General features: G+C 46.9%; 1 protein-coding gene across 6 annotated transcripts in view; it reads right to left on the minus strand.

Annotated features, from left to right (window-relative positions):
- Positions 1–10,017: 10,017 nt before the first annotated feature.
- KIAA0319L (KIAA0319 like) overlaps positions 10,018–16,451 on the minus strand; it is a 90,254-nt gene continuing 83,820 nt past the window's right edge. For 4 of the 6 annotated variants that reach the window (XM_004740817.3, XM_004740816.3, XM_004740814.3 and 1 more), the window contains exon 21: positions 10,018–11,255. In XM_004740817.3, the coding sequence (XP_004740874.1) occupies positions 11,068–11,255 (188 nt within the window). In that variant the 3' untranslated portion in view covers positions 10,018–11,067. The other 2 variants (XM_045064184.1, XM_013046075.2) reach the window with 2 other exon arrangements.

The following is a 16,451-nucleotide window of genomic DNA, read 5'->3' on the forward strand; positions in this document are numbered from 1 at the left end:
TTAATCCCCATCACCTGTTTCCCCCATCCCCCTCAACACCTGCCTCCCCTCAGGTAACCCATCAGTTTGTTCTCTATAGTTAAGAATCTGTTTCTTGATTTGTCTCTCCCCCTCCCCCCCTTTGCTTATTTCTTCCCATGTATAAGTGACATCATATGGTATTTGTCTTTCTCTGACAATGCTCTGCTAGCATTATACTCTAGCTCTACCCATGTTGCAAATGGCAGGGCTTCATTTGTTTTCATGGCTGGGTAATACTCCATTCATCTATCTGTGGGCACTTAGGCTACTTCTGTAGCTTGGCTATTGTAAATAATGCTGCATTAAACATAGGCGTTCATGTAATCTCTTGGAATTAGTGTTTTTGTATTTTGGGGGTAAATATCCAGTAGTGCTATTACTGGATCGCTTTGCATTTCCACCAGCAGTGTAAGAATTTTCCTTTTTCTCCACATCATCACCAACTCTTGTGTTTTTGATTTTAGCCTTTCTGACAGATGTAAAGTGATATCTCATTACAGTTTTGATTTGCATTTCTCTGATTATGAGTGCTGTTGAACATATTTTCATGTGTCTCTTGGCCACCTGTATTTCTTCTTTGGAGAAATGCCTTTTTCTGTTTTCTGCCTATTTTTTAACTGGATTATTTTATCTTATCAGTTTATAGATTTTGGATACTAACCCTTTATTGCTTAGGTCACTTGCAGATATCTTCTTCCACTTAGAGGTTGTCTTTTAGTTTCATTGTTTGGTGTACAGAAACTTTTTATTTTTATGTTAATTCCAGTAGTTTGTTTTTGCTTTTACTTCCCTTGCCTCAGAAGACATATCTAGAAAAATGTTGTTATGGCCTCTGTCAGAGAAATTACTCTTTGTGCTTTGCCCAAGGATTTTTATGGTTTTAGGACTCACATTTAGGTCTTTAATCCATTTTGAGTGTTTTTGTATATGATGAAAAGAGTGGCCCAAAGTTGTCCAGTTTCATTCTTTTGTATGTTACTGTCCAGTTTTCCCAATACCATTTGTTGTAGATACTGTCATTTTACCACTCTATATTCATTCCTCCTTTGTTAAAGATTAGTTAATACTTGTGGGTTTATTTCTGGTTTTCTGTTCTGTTCTGTCGACCTATATGTTTATTTTTATGCCACTGCCATTCTGTTTTAATTCCTACCACTTTGTAGTATAACTGAAATTTGGAATCATGATACCTAGTTTTTTCTTTTTCATTTTTTAAAAAGGATTTTACTTATTTATTGAAGAGAGCATGAAAGTGAGAGAGATCACAAAGGCAGAGGGAGAAGCCAACTCACTGCTGAGCAGAGAGCCTGATGTGGGACTCAATTTGAGGACTCTGAGATCATGACCTGAGCCGAAGGCAGACACTGAACTGACTGAGCCACCAGATGCTCCTCTTTTTCATTTTGAGCATTGCTTTTGCTGTTTGAGGTTTTATGGTTCCATACAAATTTTAGGATTGTTCTAATTCTGTGAAAAATGCTATTGGTATTTTGATTCAGATTACATTAAATCTGTAGATTGCTTTGGGTAGTATAGCAATTTTAACAATACTTGTGCTTTCAGTCCATGAGCACAGAATGTCTTTCCTTCTTCACATCACCTTGAATTTCTTTACCAGTGTCTCAAAGTTTTCAAAGTACAGGTCTTTCACCTCTTTGGTTAAGTTTATTTCTAGATATTTTATTGGTTTTGGTGAAATTGAAGATGTGATTATTTTCTTAATTTCACTTTTTGCTGCTTCATTATTAGTATATAGGAATGCAACAGATTTCTAGACATCAATTTTATATCCTGCAACTTCACTGAATTCATTTGTCAGTTCGAGTAGTTTTGGGTAGTCTTTAGGGTTTTCTGTATATAATATCCTGAGTTTTACTTCTTCCTTACCAACCTGGATGCCTTTTATTTTTTTATGTTGTCTAATTGCTGTGGCTAGGACTTCAAGTGCTGTGCTGAATAAAAGTGGTGAAGAGCGGATGTCCTTACCTTGTTCCTGGCCTTAGGAGAAAAACTCCTACTTGATGGTTTTTCACCATCAAGTATAATGTTAGCTGTGGGTTTTCGTATAAAGACTTTATTATGTTGAGGTGCATTCCCTCTAGGCCTACTTTGCAGATGGATTTTTATCATGAATGGATATTGTACTTCGTTGAATGTTTTTTCTGCATCTGTTGAAATCATCATCTAATTTTTATCCTTTCTCTTATTGAAAATAGTCATACTGCTTGGTGAATATTGAACCACTGTTGCATCCCAGGAATAAATCCTACTTGATCGTGATGTATTTATGTTTTTTTTAATGTATTGTAGGATTCCATGTACTAATACTTTGTTGCAGATTTCTGTATCTGTATTCATGAGAGATGTTGGCTTGTAGTTCTCTTTGTTTATGGTGTCTTCATCTGGTTTTGGTATCGGGGTCATTCAAAACCACTGTTTCCTTGTTCATTTTCTATGTGGATGATATGTCCCATCCACTTAAGAGGGGTGTGAAAGTCCCCTCCTATTATTGTACTATTATCAGTAATGTCCTTTATGTTTGTTATTAACTGTTTTATGAGTGCTCCCATCTTGTGTGCGTAAATATTTACAATTATTATACTCTCTTGTTTGCTTGTCCCCTTTATTTTTATATAGTGTCCTTAGTCTCTTTTCAACAGTCTTTGTTTTAAAGTCTGTTTTGTCTGATACAAATATTGCTACTTCAGCTTTCTTTTGACATCCATTTACATGATAAATGTTTCTCCCCTCTCCTTACGTTATCTTTTTAGGTCTAAAACGAGTCGCTTACAGGTATCATATAGGTGGGCCTTTGATCCATTGTGTTACTCTGTCTTTTGATTGAAGCATTTAGTCTACTTACAGTTGAAGTAGTTATGGATAGGTGTTCATTGCCATTTGTTACTTGTTTTGTAGTTGTTTCTATAGATTTTTCTCGGATTCTTTCTTTTGCTCTCATGATCTGTTGGCTTTCTTTAGTGATATACTTGGATTTGTTTCTCTTGATTCTTTGCATATCTTTGCATATCTGTTACTGGTTTTTCATTTCTGGTTATCATTAGGTTTGGCTGTAACATCTTCTATATATTGTAGTCTATATTAAGTTGATGTCGCTTAGATTTGAACCTGTTCTTTATTCCACTCCTCCCTGTGTTTTGGTATATGTTGTCATTTGCATCCTTTTATTTTATTAATCTTTGACTTATTTTTATAGAAATACTTACTTTTACTTTTTGTGGTTTTGTGGGTTTTTTTAATACTCCACTTAGGGTCTTTCCACTTAAACCCCCCCCCCTTTAAATATTTATTTATTTATTTATTTTTAGAAGATTTTATTTATTTATTTGACAGAGATTACGAGTAAGCAGAGAGGCAGGCAGAGAGAGAGGAAGGGGAACAGACTCCCTGCTGAGCAGAGAGCCTGATGCGGGGCTTGATCCCAGGACCCTGACATCATGACCTGAGCCAAAGGCAGAGGTTTAACCACTGAGCCACCCAGGTGCCCCTAGAGTCCCCTTTAATACTAACTTCTTTTAGGGTTCATTTAGTGGTCATGAACTCCTTTAGTTTTTGTTTGAGAAACAGTCTCTCTCCTATTTTGAATGATAACCTTACTGGATAGAGTAATTCTTGGCTGTAGATTTTCCCTTTCAGCACTTCGAATCTATCAAACCATTCCCTTCTGGCCCTCAGGATTTCTGCTGAAAAAACCTGATAACCTCTGGAGTTTACCTTATATGTAACTGTGGTCTTTTCTCTTGCTACTTCTAATTTTTTTTTCTTTAGTAGTATTTCTTGCCATTTTTAAAAAGGTTTTATTTATTGGAGAGAGAAAGGGGGAGAAAGAGTGCACAAGCAGGGGCAGAGAGAGAAGCAGGCTCCCTGGGAGCCTGATGTGGAGCTCAATCCCAGAACCCTGAGATCATGACCTGAGCCAGAGGCAGAAGCTTATCTTACTGAGCCAACCAGGCACCCCTATTCTTTGCCATTTTTACTTACTTATTTATTTATTTATTTAAAAGATTTTATTTGACAGACAGAGAGGGCACACAAGCAGTGGGAGAGGGAGGGGGAGAAGCAGGCTTTCTGACAAGCAGGGAGCCCAATGCGGGGCTCGACCCCAGGATCATGACCTGAGCCGAAGGCAGATGCTGAACCGACTGAGCCACCTATATGCCCTTCTTTGCCATTTTAATTAGTGTGTTTCTTGGTATGGACCTCCTCAGGTTAAAGTTTTAGGGGTGTCTCTGCTAGCCTCCTGGATCTGTTTCCCTCTGCAGATTAGGGAAGTTTTCAGCTCTTATGTCTTCAAATAAATTTTTTGCCTCCTCTTCTCTGTCTTCTGAGATGCTCTGTGTTCTTGGTGTCCGGTTCTTTTTGTTTCTGTGTTAAGGGTCTCATTGATATCATCCACTCTTATGTTCATTGAGTATCTTTATGAACATTGCTATAAATTCTCTATCAGGCATATTACTTATATACATTTTACTTCGGTCTCTTGCTGTGGTTTAGTCCTGTTCTTGAGTTGGGACATATTTTTCTGTCTTCTCATTTCGTAACTTTGTGTGTCTGTTTCTGTGCATTAGGAAGGTTAACTACTCTTGCTTTTAACAGTAATAGCCTTATGAAGAAGAGGTCCCTTAGTGCCCTGAAGTTCAGAGTGCTATGTTCCCTGCTCCCCAGGGCCCAGCACTTCAGGGAGTATCTCCTCTGTGTGTTGTATGTGTTTTGCTGTTGAGTCTGGCCTCTTTTTCCTTACTCCAGCTGCATGCGGAGGTTCTTTTTGACCATTGTGGGCAGTGTTTGATCCCCAGCAGGGGTGGGGCACATTGAAACAAGGTATGTGGTGGTCTGCTTGGGAAAAGAGGCCGGATGCCTCCTCCCTCCCCATCCTGCCACCCCAGAGGTCCCATAAAACAGGAGTCAGGAGATACTCCGGCAAGGTTTGCACTGGTCTTTTGGAGTGGGGCTAGAACCAAGACTTAATGGTGAGTGTCACTGAGAAGAGCAGATACGCAGAAGTGAGGAGGGATGGAGATTGTTGGTGCAAGGAATTTAAATAAAGTATCAGGGCAGGATCCCTGCTGGTTGGGTTTATGTTGGGGTGTGAGGGAAGGAAATGGTGACTGCCAGCTTCTTTGTTCCTGGAGGCATCTTTCTGTGATCCCTGTTCTTCCAGGCCCTGCTCTAAGATTAGTAAATCACTCACCCTCCCATCTCCACCTGGTGTTTTTTTGAAACTGCTCCTTCCATGCTGTTTTTGCACAGGCTGTGCTATCTCTTTAAGGGTGGGGACTTTGCTTTCTAAGGCCCTGCAGCCAGGCTTTCCTAAGAGCTGAGCATGCAGAGTTTTAAAATCCTAGGCTGGTGCCTGGGTGGCTCAGTGGGTTAAGCGTCTGCCTTCGGCTCAGGTCATGATCTCAGGGTCTTGGGATCGAGCCCCGCATAGGGCTCTCTGCTCAGCAGGGAGCCTGATTCCCTGCCTCCCCACCTGTCTCTGCCCGCTTATGATCTCTGTCAAATAAATAAAATCTTAAAAAAAAAAAAATCCTAGGCTTTAAATCCCTCTGGTTGTGAGAACTCACAAAATTCTGCCCCTGTTGCTTTCAAAGGCAAATATTACAGAGATTCATCCTCCCTGATCATGGGCTGTCTGATGTGAGTCTTTTCACCACCCCGCCCCACCCCTTCTCTGCACTACTGGCTTCCTTCTTCAGTGTGGCCCCTTCTCTTCCTTTAGTTGTGGAGTTTGTTCTGCCAGGCTTTGGATCATTTTTCTGTGTTATTTATATTGATGTGAGTGTTTTGCCTCTGTGGGAGGAGGCAAGTTTAGGGTCCTCCTACTCCGCCATCTTCCCAACTGACCTATTTCTGCTGGTATTTCAGAGCTTAGGTACTGTACTCTGTTTCCCCCTTGCTTTCCATGGAGTAGCAATGGAAAATTTTCTTCTACCTGTTTAAAAGTAGTAATATATTCCCGTTTATTTTTATTGATTTTACTGAATACTAATCATTTCTGTTTACCACCCGCCTCCCCCAATTGGTGTAACTACCATCTAAATCTTCCCAGTAAGACTATTAAACTCTTAGGTTCCTTTGGACTTCCCAACTGTATCAAGTTGGTACTCTTTGGAGTTTTGATTTTAGATTATTGATATACTTCATTTTGTGTTCCATTGGCCCAGGCTGTTGCAGATTACAGACTTTGACAGAGTATTTTATTTGCTCATTTTTACTTCCTATAGCTCTTCTCATGTCTAAATTTATTTTTCATACTTTACTGCTTCTTCCAAGAGTATTTTTAAAATGGATCTTTTGTGAAAAATTCTGAAGCTTTGTATTCCTGAGAGTTTGGGGGTTTTTTGTGTTTTGTGTTTCTTGTTTTTTGTTTTAAGTAAACTTTGCCCCCATTGTGGGGCTTGAACTCACAGCCCCAAGACTGAGTCACATGCTCCACTGACTGAGCCAGCCAGGTGCCCTGAGAATATTTTTTATTACATTCTCATGCTTAAATGAGTTTGTCTTGATAGGAATTTTGAGTTCAAAGTTTCTTTTCCTTTAGCTTTTTGGAAATGTGATTCTTTGTCTCTCACTTAAGGATACTGTTAAGAGACCTGATGTCAGTCTGGTTCTTTTCTCTTTGTAATTGATCTGCCATTTCTCTTGGGATCTTTTAGAGTTTTTGCTTTTCTTAGATGGTCTTAAATATCTTTTACTATAGTGTTTCTGTTTGTACATTTCCCTACCTTTTCATCCATGAATTCTTTCATTGTTAATTATGGTCAGTTTGTCATATCTTCAGATATTTCCTCTTGCACTTTTCCCCCTTTCTTCAAGGACTCCCATTTACTCAGATGTTGGCACTACTACTCTGCCCCTGCTGTGCAGAGAGCCAGTGGTGATCCCAGGACCCTGGACCTGAGCCGAAGGCAGAGGCTTTAACCCACTGAGCCACCCAGGCGCCCCTCCAGTGTGGTTCTTATTCCTGTTTCATATGGCTAATATTTCCCTCTACATTTATTTTGCTTTATTTTCAGTTCCTTGCCAGTGTGTATGTTTAGTTTGCTGTCTTTGGGGGCTAAGGATTTTACTCCTCAGGCAGCATCTGGTTACTTTGACCTATAAGCTTGTCATGTTCCTTCACAGCACCAGTTCCTGTCTGGTGACATTTACTGATGAAAGGCCAGGGCCAGGGGCCAGGTCCATCCTGTCCAAGCCAGCTTAAGCAGGGGAAAGTAATGACCTCCAGATACCTCATAGTCACTGTTGACCACTCCCTCCAGTAGGTGTTCAAAGCTTTACCTTCAGATCCTTAGGAAGAAGCAGCAACTTCCCAGCTGTCATCTACCAGCCCTGGGGCTTTGGAGAAGGTTTTTTAATCCCAAGAGTAGCCTAGCCCATCCCTTTCTTTTCAAGATTTTATTTGTCAGAGATAGAAGGGACCACAAGCAGGGGAAGCAGCAGGCTCCTCACCAAGCAAGGAGCCCAATGCAGGACTCCATCCCAGGACCCTGGGATCACCACCTGAGCCGAAGGCAGACCCTTAACCAGCTGAGCCTTCCAGGCATCACAAGCCCATCCTTTTTCATCCCAGCAGAGCTCTTGGGCTGCCCTAATAGTGTCCCACTGACAGCAGGGACGTATGTGACTGACGATCCCATGTACAGCAAAGGCAGACAATGTCACTGTCACTGATGCCCTACTTCCCAGTTTATGATGACTTTCAGTCTCCTATGGGTTTTTACAGGATTTGGGAGGGATTTTTGGTAGATTCTGGGGAAGGGAGCCACTTCATTGTCTTAATAGGAGCCAAAACCCGTAGTATAGTTTACTATCTCTCTCTCTCTCTCTCTCTCTCACACACACACAGTCTTTCAGTTATATTTTAGGTGTCTCTCTTACATAGTTTTACAAATATATTCAATCTATTAACTTCTGTTTGGAAGTGATGGTGGTGGTGGTTTTAATACCCAGTCTGATAGCTTTTGCCCATTTAAGTGTCACATTTTTAATGCTTTTTCCCCCTTCTTTCCTGTATTTAGTTTCATTGATTGATGTATTCTTTTTTTTTTTTTTTTAAGATTTTATTTATTTATTTGACAGACAGAGATCACAAGCAGGCAAAGAGGCAGGCAGAGAGAGAGGAGGAAGCAGGCTCCCTGCTGAGCAGAGAGCCTGATGCGGGGCTCGATCCCAGGACCCTGGGATCATGACCTGAGCCGAAGGCAGAGGCTTTAACCCACTGAGCCACCCAGGCACCCCTGATTGATGTATTCTTAATTTGTTTTTCTCCCCTTGTCTGGTGTAGATGTTACATATTCTAGTTCCCAGTGGCTTTCTCAATACTTAAAACATGAATACATGACTTAAACTCTAAAGCTAATTATCATTTTTTACTGTCCTACTATGGAAGGATCTTAGCTTACTTTAATTTCAGTCATTACTTGATCCCCAGCCCCCCATTTTTTGTTACTGTTCATATTTTAATTCCTTCTCTTTATTCTACTCCCTAAGTAATATTACTAGGAACTTAGTGGGTTGTGTCCTCCTCAGGTGTCAGCTCAGATCAGCAGTGATGAGATCTGCCTTCTTTTCCCTTGTTCGGCTGCCATTTCCCTTTGAGGAACCACGTCTCACCCACCCTCTGTGTTCCACTGTGAAGTGTGGACCAGCCACTGTGCTGGGGACTAGCAACAGGACAATGAGTAAGAGGGCATGGGTGCTTTTGTAATGCTGAAAGGGTATTTCAGTGCTCCTGAGCTGGAGGCAAATGGAGGATAGCAGCATCAGTTCCTGGATTTTGCCCTTTTTATTTATTCAGCTCTGAGACGGAGGCATATCCTCAGTGAGCTGTGGCTGAGGTTAGTTAGATATAGAAATGATACTCCCCTGCCAGAACAGGAAAAGTCTACAAAGCCAGTAAGTGGTCAGATCCTGTAGTTCCTTCCTGAATTCTTTACAGCTTTTCTGTCACACTCAGCTCCCCAGGTCCTGGTCACCTGCCCCTCTGCCTCCTCCCATGTAGCCTGACCTGCACAACTGAGGAAGCCCATACACCCAGCCTGGAGCAGTTTGAGCTTTGGCTTCTCCGATGACCTCCGACCACCTTCAGGATGGGACACCTGTTGCCTCTGTTGATGCTGCACTATATATTGTGCCTTTAGACCCACTGGTTCTCTCAAGTGTGGTCCCTGGACCAGCAGCAGAGAATCCCTTGGGAACCTGGTAGAAAGGCACATTCTCTTCTACCGCAGACCTTCTCAGTCAGAAATTCTGCAGTTGGGGCCCCACAGTGTCAAGCCTCCCAGGGAATTTTGATGGAGACCAAATAGACTCTGCAGGGCCCGAGTTCTAATTCTGTCATTTATTGTATGTGGACTGAGTTACTTCTTGCTATGCCTCAGTTTCTGAATCTGGAAAAACAGAGCCAATACTGCCCACCCCCAGTGGGTTTTTATACACAGGGCTTTGGGTACAGTATGAATGCCACTGTCCCCTCTCCTCCCTTCCCTGGGAGTCCCAAAACTGTACACCAATCCTCCTCCCCAGCCCCCATGCTGTGCAGGCTGCTCCACGAACACTGCAGTGTTCCAGGGGCACGAGGCTGCCCTTACTGCTTTGGAAATCCTAAAGGGAAGTGCAGGGGCCCAGCAATCTCAAATCTACACCCTGTGCATCAGAACACTTTGAATCCCCTGCTTGGCCAAGAGGGTGGGGGAATGAATCATTTTTGTGTTAACAGAAGGTACGGAGAAGAGGACAGAAAGCCTGCCTCCCTGAGAGCTAGAGAGGAGCAGCTAGCCGGCAGGGGGCCAGGAGCGTGCACTCCTCCGCCCAGCCAGCAGCAGCTGAGGCAGAATTCCAGCACCATCGGCCATACGCACTGATGATGCCAGGCCTGCAGCCTGCCTCCTGGAAGCCACTGCATCACCGGGATGCGCAGATGACTGGACCCATGGTACAGGTCAGCAACGCAGCACACCTGGCAGGCACACATACAATTAAATAGCATGTTTAATCATCTCACAACAGACAGTAGTGCAGTAGTGTAAACTAAGTTTCTTTCCAAAAGTCACTCCCCCGAAGCTCCCGTTCCTCAACACTCAGAACATGGCTGAGGAACCGGTGACAGGGCCCGAGGGGTTTAGGAAGTCTCTGTTCCAAGGAGCTAAAAGTCTGTCCAGGTCAAGGTTGCCTTGCAGGTAGCCGAGAGCCCTATGAGGAGCTGATGCGCGCACATTCTGACACACACATGCAAGGGACACACGGAGAAGACGTAGGTGGACACAGAGGACCCACGGTGGGGCAGTCACACACATGCGCTCATGCCGTCACCTTCCAGTCAGCATGTGACTGTCTCCTGCTGGCTCAGGGTGGGGGGGGCCTGAGCCCTGAAGCGCTGGTCAGGAGGAAGGGACAAGTCTGTGGCCCGCCCCCTGTCTGACACAACAGTGCAGCCAGAGGGGTCCCTCCCCATTCCTGAAACAGTCCTCCCAGAATCTTGGCCGGACACCGGCATCAGTGGTGAGGACGGGGTTACCACTTCCTCCGGACCTAGCAAAGGGGTGCGTTCTGTCCCAAAGAAGGAAACAAAGAACATGCCCACAGGCAGGCCTGGGAGCTGGAGGCTGGGAATGCTTGGTTCTACAGCCAGGTGTTGGGGGCACAGCCCGGCCTCCCTGTGCAGGCACCCTGGGAGCAGCAACACTCCGGGCAGGGAGCAGGAGAGGAGGCTGGGAGCTGCCTGGATGGCCCTTGGAGCAGGGGAGGGGTTTGCGAGAAAGGAGGCCCTGAGGTGAGGAGGTTGGGGTGGAGGTTGGGCTACCAGAAGGGTTTAAAGAGGAAACCTCTTCGTTCACAGCTTCATTCAGGGTTCCTGGAGAATGTCTCTGGATTCAAGTACCAGCAGCTCTGGTGGAGGGGATTAGGGTGGAGTGACCAGCAGACGCTGGAAGAACAGCTGCCCACACATGGGAGGTCTGAGGACCAGCCCGGCAATGCTCTGGACCCTGGCACTGCCCACCCCTGAGGAAGCAGACCAGGTGGCTACAAGATTTCCTCCCGTGGGCTCCTGGCCTTGAGTGGGGTCTGCCCATTGGGCACAGAGCCATTCTGACCATGCAGGAGTTTGCCCTTCTCTCGGTCTGGCCACGTGAAGATGGCATCATCGCTGTCCAGCTCCGACTCAGAGCGCATCAGGCTGCTGCTCAGCATTGGGCCTTTCTGTTTGCTGCCTGCAAGAAACCGAATCCAGGGTCAGAAGCACACACCTTCCTCGGCTTTAGCCAGGCCCTTGTACCCTTCTCCCAGCCTGAAGAGAAGCAGAGGGACAGGGAACGTCCCCGCTGTCTGTCCAGGCTGTGAGGGGCTCCCTGAGTCCTTGTCCCAGTCCTAATTAGCTGGAGCAGTTCCTTCAGGAAAGTCACACAGTAGATGGGACCAACAGACCTGGGGCGCAGTGTGGGTTCCTGACCTCCAGTATCTGTTAGCTCCGCTTACTGCCACCCAACAGTGTTCTCCTCGTTGAAATGTGGAATGTTTTGTCATCTCACCTCATGAACAGGATGGAATTCCCACAGGAGGCAGGAAAACACAACAAGAGGTTAGCTCTAGAGGAGGAACTTTTCACTGTGTCCTGGCTCAGCATGGATGGCAAAGGGCCTGCCCGAGTTCTCCACACTGAGGAAGGATACAGCCTCGTGCCCCAGAGGGGTTTGCTCCGACTCCATGGCGTGCGTATGGGAGGCGGAGAGCAGGGAGAACAGGCCCCTGCCTCCGAGAGGTCGCTCCTACTGGGAGCGCCTGACCGGAGTACCAGGGCTCCCAGACACAGTCCCAAGCCATCAGTTCATCCGAACGCACAAACAAGGACCCATAAGGAACACCCGAGGTCAGAAAAGATGCTTGAGATTCTGCAAACCATTGGAGTCACCTTCATTCTGTGTCATCCCTGAGGCTGCAGAAGCTGTGCCAGAAAAAGCCAGAGGCAGGCAGAGCCAGCAGCACAAGGAACGGGACATGCCCAGGGCGAGGACCCAGCGTGGCAGTGCTTCTGACCCCACACCAACCACCCTGGACCTAAACTACCTCCTTTCTTAAAAAGGTGACCAGACAGGTGAGGTGTGTTTGAACCCCCCATATCCAACAATCACTCTCCCTTTCCCCTGGGCCCACCGAGATCCCCCGAAACTCCGAAGGGAGTGTTTCTCAGGATTCTCAGAATATTTTCACTTCATTCTGGGCAGAATGACATAAGGCTGACACCAGCACCCTGAGCCGCTCCAGTGTGGTGGAGGACTGGCAAACATAAGAGTCAAGGTCCCCCAAACCCCAGCTCTGCCCCTGCAGCTGAAATATCCTTCTCCTTCTGTCCTGTGGAAGCAGGCCCCTCCAAGGACCCACATGAAGCTTCCCTCTCTCAAAGCTGGTTCCGAGCCCTCCTCCCCTCACGGCTGCTGAGGACAGGAACCCGCGCCTGGCTCCACAGTAGACGGCACTCACACGAACCTGCCCACACGAACTCCCGCTCTGCCTGGAGAACTGAGCGATTTCCCCCACTAAACAGTACAAGCTGGGCACGGACCAGAGCGTTTGCAGCGGCACTCCTCATAACAGCCAAAAACGGAAAGAATTCAGTTGCCTGACGACCATATACCCGCCAAAGACATTCACACAGGGGAAACGACACAGCAGGGAAAGAATAGACTCGTGCTCTACCAACAACATGTGAACGTCGTAAATGTAATGGTGAGTGGAAGGGGCCAAATGCAGTGACTCCATTTATGTAAACCACTCCAAGATGGCAGAAGGAAGTTGGCAGGGGAAACGCATGTCTGGAAAGAAAGGGGGTGGATTATATGGGTATGTTCACTTATCGAAACCCATCAAGCTGTCCTTATGATCTTCTGTACGTTAGACTGAACCACAAAAAAGAACAAAACAAAAACAAACCACCATTTTTAAAAGTCAGAGAGTCAAATACCCGTAATTTTATATGGTTCAATCTAATATGCTCAATAGAAAGCTTTGAAAAGTCAATAAAGTAGCGAAACAAACCCCAGAACCACAGTTGCTGAATGTAAACCAGGTCTTCTGAGGGTGGTCATCCCTCAGGCCCTGCCTGGTGGCCTTTGGCGCTACAGCTCCCCAAAGACCCCTCGTCCAAGCTCAGCCTGGGTCCCGCCAGACAGGGTCAATGCCCGCTTACCTCCACACACCAAATGGCCTGCTCAACCCACGCTTCGGGCTGAAGAACTCCCATTCTAAGCCTTATGCTGACAGGCCTGAATCCCATTCTCCCTGTCCTGCTAGTGGCTCTACTCTGGGTTGCACCCACTCATGGGCCAAGTCTAGGATGAGAGCAGGGCTTCAGCCTGGTCAGCTGCATAAGCCTAAATGCCCAGGGACTCTCACTGCTGCCTCAGCTACACACTTTCTGCACAGAAGGGCCCTCCTGGTGGTCCTCTGGTTTCACCCTGGTGACCCAGATGCAACTGGCCACCGTGGGGCTTTCCCTTGCCACAACCCCTTTTCACTAGACATCTGCCTCCTTTGCATGTTGCCCCTCCAATGCAGCACTGTCTCATGCCCTCCCCCAGCCTTTCCCTCCACGCTGTCTTGCCAAAGCAACTCCCTGTATCCCGCACCCTCTCCTTTCCCCCCACTCCCTCTCTCCTCCTCTGGAGCCTCACCTCTATCTTCATTTCTGCCTGCAGCCTTGCCCTCCAGCCCCACTCTGCTTCTCCACAACTTACTGCTCCATTCGTAAAGGACTTCTCAATAGTCACAGTCTATTTCCTCACCACGTACTCACTGCCTGAACAATCTGCATTTGTCTTCTGCTGCCAGTCCCCATCCTACCTCCAGCTCTTTAGAGGACCAGAAACTTCTTTAGTGATCGTGGAAACATTCTGTCTTCTGTAGCAGCAGACACTCCTGACCATTCCCTAATGATGCCCCCCTCCCTCACTGATGGTCCTTCTCGGGCTCTTCAGTTCTGGACACCACTTTTGTCCCTCAGTATCCTCCCCAGAAGGGATGTGACCCACTTTTTTGTTGACCCTCATGAGTATCTAGAAGATTCCTACATTGATGCTTGGCAGTTCAACCATTCTACTGAGTTCAACTAAATTCATCTTTTCTTACCCAAGCTATCACTGCTCCAATGCCTTAATTCTGTCTATGGAGTCATTCTCTGTCCCTCAGGTCAGAAGTCAGCCCTGATCTTTCCTGTTCCTCCATCCTCTTGACCCCATGCTGGTTGAGCCATCGTCACCTCCCTCTTAGACCACTGCAAAAATCTCCCTGCTGGCGTCCACTAGACTGATTTTCCTAAGCCAGCACGTTCAAGATGACACTTCTCATTACCATCAGAATTCTTACCTCCTTTGGCTGATTTTCAGTGCTTTTATACTTTGGTCTTTGTCAGTCTTTCAGCCTCATTTCCTCAGCCCCATTCACAAGGGTCCTAACTAACCACTACTCTTCTCCAGTACCACCCCGTCCACACGTTCTCAAAACAGCAGCTCAGGGACCAGAAAAAGCATGTCTGCTTTTCTCCCATACCCCTTCGCCAGCACACTCCGAACTGCATCCCATCTTCCTTGCAAAGGCACCTGGAATCTCTGGGCCTCTCCTTATGTCATCACCTCGCCACCATTAGGACATTCTATCGAATCCTTTTACCCATTCTTGCCTCTCCAGTTCCCTCACATAGCAGTCAGGGTTTTTAAAGACAGAAGTCAAACAGATCATTTACCTCCTTAAAAAGTTGCCCGGGGCTCCCTATTGCTCTCAGAGGGAGCACATAGCCAGGTCCCTGCTCACCTGCGCAGCACTGACCCTGTGCTCGCCATGTCCAGTAGGTCCCCTTCTCCTTCGTCAGATGCCCTCCGCTCCTTCCACAGCTGGGCCTTTACCAACTCTGCTCCTTTGCCTGGACTGCTCTTTCTCAGAGTCCTTGTGTGGCTAACGCCTACTCCTCCCTTGAGTCTCAGTTCAAGCGTTCTTTATGTTCCTGTGAAGACCTTTTATTACCACATTCTGTACAGTTGTGAGTCCATGTGTTTCGTGTCTGTCTGGGAGAAGCCGCACAGGAGCAGTCTGTGGTGAGCTCACCGTAACGTCCCCAGTGTCTGGCAGAGGGCCTGGCACACAGTGGTCTCAATCCACGTGCAGTAAGGAGTAAGACACAGTCCCTGCCCTCAACGATTTCACTGACTGGTAAGGGGACACGCACATAACTAGTATAATACAGGGAGAGAAATGCCAAAACAGACACGTGGCAGAGAGATGAGCACAACGTGAGCAGGTTAAGGGAGGGATGAGAAGGAGCTTTCTGGACAGAAATATGAACCAGCAGAACTCGCTGAGGAAGAGAGAGGTCAACAAGGAGGAAGATCTCAGAGAAGCAAACAGATGAAAGGTCACCCAAGGCCACGTCGGCCAGACCCAGAGTCAGCCACTGAAGGATTTCAAGGGGTGGAGAAACTTTGGGAGTCATGTGAAAACAACCTTGGCTGCTATGTTTAGGGTGGACTGTGCATGTTTTTACCCCCAGACCCCTCTCCTGCCTAAGGAGCCCCACACCTCCTCCAGGTGCCACCCCACAGACTTCCCGAATCCAGCTGCCCAGGTGCAGGCCCAGACCACCTCAGAGCATTTGTTTTCTTCTGATGTGCCTTTGCTCCCTCTGTAGCCTGGAATGCCGAGGGCAGAGCTTGTGTCTTAGAACGCTTTGTACTCCCCTTCCGCCTCTCCTAATACAAAGCTTTGACTATGAGTGCTGTTTCGTACTTTGTCTAAGAACGGTTCTGCTTGCCAAGTGTTTAGGAATAGCTCTAGAAGCCCACAGATACTCGATGCCTACCAGGGCCTCGGTGCACGGAAACCTTGCCGACGACACCAGGCCAAGGAAGGGCGCCCCTGCCCACACCCTCACCGAAGCCACCTCAAAGCTGGCGCAGTTGGTGATTCTTGGGTGGGAGGCACCGGACAGATGGGCCCCCGCACACCGGAGCCAGCAGGCAAGCTGCCCTCCCGCCTGCTGCAGGACAGCAGCAGAGCCTGTGCGTCTGCCAAATACTGGCTAGAGGAAGATGGGAGAGGAAGGCCCACGGAGGAGGACATCTGGAGAGCTGTCCCACCTTATTGTCTGCCCAGACAGGACAGACTAGTTAAGGCCTAAGAGACCCAGGTCCCTAGGCCTGACTACTGGAGGCAGCTTGAGAAGCTGAAAGCCAGGAGGGAACCCTGAGGCAAATGAACTGGCCAACAAGAGCAAGAGGCTGAGTCCCTCAGCAAAGTGAAGCAATCCTGAGAAGCGGCCCCAGCTCAGAGCTCATCCAGCACACGGCTTCTGCCAGGGTGGTGCCAGGTCAGTCCTCCACCTTCATCAAGCAATAGACAAAACGCTTTTCCAGAACGAACAG

The sequence above is a fragment of the Mustela putorius genome, unplaced genomic scaffold, assembly GCF_011764305.1.
Source record: "Mustela putorius furo isolate JIRA1106 unplaced genomic scaffold, ASM1176430v1.1 tig00003853_pilon_pilon_pilon, whole genome shotgun sequence".
Lineage (NCBI taxonomy): Eukaryota > Metazoa > Chordata > Mammalia > Carnivora > Mustelidae > Mustela > Mustela putorius.